The sequence below is a fragment of the Rhagoletis pomonella genome, unplaced genomic scaffold (assembly GCF_013731165.1).
Source record: "Rhagoletis pomonella isolate Grant_MI unplaced genomic scaffold, Rhpom_1.0 Rhpom_scaffold_00011, whole genome shotgun sequence".
Lineage (NCBI taxonomy): Eukaryota > Metazoa > Arthropoda > Insecta > Diptera > Tephritidae > Rhagoletis > Rhagoletis pomonella.
The window spans coordinates 1,007,053-1,011,972 of record NW_023458565.1 but is presented as its reverse complement, the minus strand read 5'-3'; the positions used below and the strand labels follow the sequence as shown (position 1 = coordinate 1,011,972).

Below are 4,920 nucleotides of genomic sequence, written 5' to 3'. Positions count from 1 at the left end.
AGTTTTTCGTGCAAAGAAGGGTGGCCAGCTAAGCAAAATATACTGTATTTGAATTTCTTTTCATATGCACTTTATTTCAGGTTAATTCTTGTCTAAAAATCTTTTAATTGAATTCCTCTGCATTAGTTGTTTTTCTTTCTCACATTTTATGTTGTATGACTAGTGTTTTTTGGTAAATTTTATTCAGAAAAAAACGCAAATAATATGAAATTATAAGCGCTTAAATCGAGAAACCTGAACTCGAGAAAAAAGTTTTAAACATTTGGATTGTAACAAAAACTTGGACCTCTATAACTTTTTAAGTAAGCGAGATGAAGATTTGACATAGCATGTAATAGCACTTGGTGAATGCGATAACTTAAGCGCTTATTGCTTTTGGCCGCAAATATCAGCACATACTTATTTAGTCGAAAAACTTTTTTTTTTAGAGATTTAAAGGTTTCTAGTTCGAATGATTTACCATAATAATAATTTTTTAAGAATTTGATAGCCGTATTGGATCCGTCATTTTGAATTTTAAAAATTGACTTCAGATTCGTAATAAGCTATCCCAAAATTTCCCGAGTGCCGAGTTTCGAACGAATTCAATAATCCTTTTTTTGAATTGATCGCCATTTTGGATCCACCATTTTGAAAAAGTGACTTCAGATTCCTAATTTGCAAACCCAGAACTCATATTTTCTGAATATGTTTGCGGGGTTATGCTTGTTCATACATAAGTACATATATATATGTACATACGTAGTTGTTAAATAAAAGTGAAAACGACAATAACCGAGATTTACGGCTTCTTACTTAATGAACAACGTTAGTGTGACACGCGTGCACTTACTATTAGGTTTGTTTTGCACACATTTCGGACTAGATACGGGCAAATGAGCGTAAGGGCGAAATGCTTCTAACTGTGAAGAAACTGCCCAAAACCATGAGAATAGAAAAAACCGATTTTCGTGCCTAAAAACAAACTTCGGATCACAAAAAAATTATAAACAAACAAGTAATTTTTAAACAAAAAACAAAACCGACTTCAATTCTCATATATATATATATATATATATATATATATATATATTTCATTATCCAATGATCGGATCTAAACCAAATCTGAGACACTACCTTTCAAAATGCAAAAGAATTTTTGAAATCGGTTGACGTGGCCCAAATTGCGGTAATATTTATACATACAAAAAAAATATATTCCGACGAACTGATAACCTCCTCCGTTTTTGGAAGTCGGTTAAAAAACAACACTTTTGTTTGAAAATGACCCATAGCAGCTTAATTCGGCATAGAAATGCATACTGTTGAATAATTCCCAAAATACCATAAATTAGTCTATATGAAATGTTTTTTTATTTAGATTATGCCTTTTTATTTTCAAAATGGGCAGCAAAAATTGTATAATTCATTTATTCGTTTCAATTTATATTTGACATATTTGAATGAATGTAGTACAGAAGCCTTTGGTTAAAAGTATTGGATAATAAATCGTAACTTAAATTATGTACGTTTTATACATTTAAAAGTTTTACGTTTTTTTACGGAACTAAAACAATCATACTCATATAGTGGGAAGTCTTGCTCATCTAATAAAATATACGGTTTAATATTTGGGTTATTGTTTGTTTTTTGACATTATTTTCCTCTTACTAGGGGCTTAGACGCAATCATTAAATGGATGAAAAGATCTTTGTTGGATGCCGCACGAAAACTGCAATTGCAAGAGTTACTGAGCTATCGCGCCATCTGAATGTGCCCATAGATAAATAACTAATGTATTAAATTCCTTTCACAAAAATACCCAACAATTTCTAAGTCCCTTGAGAATTTCTCAACTTTACCTTTTCGCACTCATAGATGAATTTGAGCCATATCACTTAATTTGTGTGCAAGAAACTTTTCAAAATTCATATTCTAAATTATTTTTCTTTACAGTAAAAACGAGACAAAAAATATTTGCATCCAAACATCACCAACCAGTCATTGCTTCTGTGTCTTAACATATCGGATTCTTGTCGTCGTCAAAGATATGAAACGCTAACGTTGCCACAATGCCCCGAAAACTATTGAAATTTCTTATTATCTTCGACAATACATCCTTGCTTTACTTTCCCGGACAATTTCTATCAGGTCGTGTACTCATCGAACTGCAAGATGATACTCCTGCTTTGGGGCTGCATTTTCATGTTGTCGGCGAAGGAGTGGTGCGCGCTGGTACGGCACGACAGGAGCGTACATACGACAAAGAAAACTACATTGACTTTCGAATGAGACTTTTGGGCGATGTTGATCAAGGCCCATCAGTCCTTTCGCCTGGCATACACAGTTTCCCATTCAAACTTGGCCTTCCAGTGGGATTACCGTCAACTTTCTTGGGCCGTTATGGCTGGATACAATACTACTGTAAAGCCGCTCTACGCGAACCAAATGGTCTAATACATAAAAACCATCAAGTCTTCATTGTGATGAACCCGATTGATCTCAATTTGGAGAGGCCCATTCTATCGGTATGTGAAGTTAACATGTGCAAACATAAATATTGTACGTACATATGTATGTAATAATAGTATTGTTATTATAACAAACAATCTTTTTTAATGCAGCAACCGTTTACTTGTGAAATCGAACACAAACTTGGTGTGGCATGCGTGGGCGGTGGTAAAGTTGTTGCTCGGGTGGCACTTGATCGCGGCGGTTATGTACCTGGGGAGAGTATATTGATCACTGCACTAATTTCGAATCACAGTAATGTGACGATCAAACGAACAAAAGCTTCCCTTACAGAGGTATGCAGCACCACATATGCCTATATCTAATTTTGTTTTTAAGTTATTATAGCTAATTTTTCATATTTATCAATATAGACCATTGAATATTTGGCACGAGGAAAAGTGGTGCAAACGGAAAAACGTGCCTTGGCCGCTCTAGCACGCGGGAAGATACGTCCCGGCGGCAAGGACGAATGGCAAAACGATAGCTTGTATGTACCACCGCTTCCGCCAACGAATTTACATGGTTGCCATCTAATAAAAATCTCCTACGATGTGTTTTTTGTCATCGAGCCGAAGTCGTTAGAAAAGGAAATTAAATTGCAGTTACCCATAGTTCTAGCCACTTATCCATTTCGTAATAATGGCAATGATGTCTCGAATACATGGCCAGATTCAGTACTTAAACCGGATACTCATTATCCATCAACGTTGCCAATTTTTCGGCCGTGGTTGCATGAGAAGCCTGATCCAAATTAAATGTTAAACCAATGAGAGCGAAATACATGCATATGTAAATACATTTGTACATTAGGGTGGTCCAGAACTTTTTTCTTCAGCTACTCGCCAGAACTGAAGAGCATCGAAAATAAGAAGACGTTTTATACTTAACCGCACCGTCTGCACCTTGAAGTTGTCCGTATATTTTACATTAGGAATACACTATAAAAAATCGTTGAAAATAAATATTTTTAATCGAATAAGAAAGAATATTTCCCACCACAGAAGATTATGGTGCATAGTCAACTTAAAAAATTTTACTAAATAAATGTGTTGTTTTATGTGTTCCTAACCACATAACGCACGTAATGAAAAAATATTTAGTAAAATTTTAAAGTAAAATATCTATGCAACATCATTTTATTTTTTGAAGATTACTGACGAGAAATACACTCCCAGTAATTTGAATAGCACACCCTTTCGATCCTCAGTATGTACAGTTTTCCTTTTTCTGTTTCATATTCATTAATTTTTTATAAAAAATTACCATATTCCTCGTGTAAATCCAATTTTAAAATTTTATACAAATTAAAAAAAAAAAACATGCAAAGCGGTGTGCTGTCCTATAGACCTAAAGTCTATGCAGTTTTATGGCCCATGCAATTTTGGTATAACAAAGTTCAAGTTTCAAGCGGCTACAAAATACCGTTGATTTTTTAATTTTTTTTTTTTTACAGTGTGATGCACCTTCAACAAAAAAATATCAAAAATCAAGGGGTTTTTGTTGCTATTTGAAACTTGAACTTTTTGTACTAAAATTGCATGGGCTACAAAACTGCATACCCGAAATTTTTAACATAGCAGAACCCTTTGTTGGCATGTTTTTTTTTAATTTGTATATTTTAAAATCGGATTTACTAGTAGAATCTGCAAATTTTTATAAACAATTAATGAATATTAAGCAAACAAAAGGGTGTGTACTGAGGATCAAAAGCGTGTGCTATTCAAAAGACTGGGATTGTATTCTTATTCGATGAAAACATTACTTATTTTTTATTTTATAGCAAATATGTTTTCCATATGTAAAATATGTATGTATATGGACTCATTCTTCAGTTCTGGGTGGTGGAAGCGTTAAATTTCCAAAAGGTTGATTTTCCTATATGTTTTTGGGCCCCCCTTATGTATAGTTGATTTTCCTATATGTTTTTGGGCCCCCCTTATGTATATGCATACATTTATAAAACAAACGACCAGTGATAACTTAAAACAAAAAAATAAATGATACTTTATTGATCAGTTGCTGATATCTACGTATATATAACTAATGCATTTCCTTTGTTGTATTACTATTTTATAACGCAAACACTTTACAAATTTGTTACTTATTTACCGTAAAGCATATATTAAATTTACCTGCGATAATATTATGTTTTGACTTATTATTGAGACATTCGTATGCAAATTGCTAACATATTTTTATAGTTTTAATAATTATTGGAATGTACTCGATGATTTTTTTTTTAATTACAAACTTTTTAAAGTAATTTCCTTACTTAGTTTAAAACGTCTCCAATTTTGGATTTGATCCTCGAAGGCGTTCGATCGCAGCCATAATAATTTACCTACATATATACATACATGCATATGTACATATATATGACACACTAAGTATGTATACATACATCGTATATTTATATACTCACATGGA

At 33.0% G+C, this 4,920-nt stretch overlaps 1 protein-coding gene across 2 annotated transcripts in view; it reads left to right on the top strand.

The window, feature by feature from the left end:
• LOC118747261 (arrestin domain-containing protein 17) overlaps positions 1-3,773 on the top strand; it is a 78,265-nt gene extending 74,492 nt beyond the window's left edge. For both annotated transcript variants that reach the window (XM_036481258.1, XM_036481259.1), the window contains exons 2-4: positions 1,936-2,507; positions 2,604-2,786; positions 2,865-3,773. In XM_036481258.1, the coding sequence (XP_036337151.1) occupies positions 2,052-2,507; positions 2,604-2,786; positions 2,865-3,248 (1,023 nt within the window). In that variant the 5' untranslated portion in view covers positions 1,936-2,051 and the 3' untranslated portion in view covers positions 3,249-3,773. The remainder of the gene's footprint in view (positions 1-1,935; positions 2,508-2,603; positions 2,787-2,864) is intronic.
• The last annotated feature ends 1,147 nt before the right edge of the window (positions 3,774-4,920 follow it).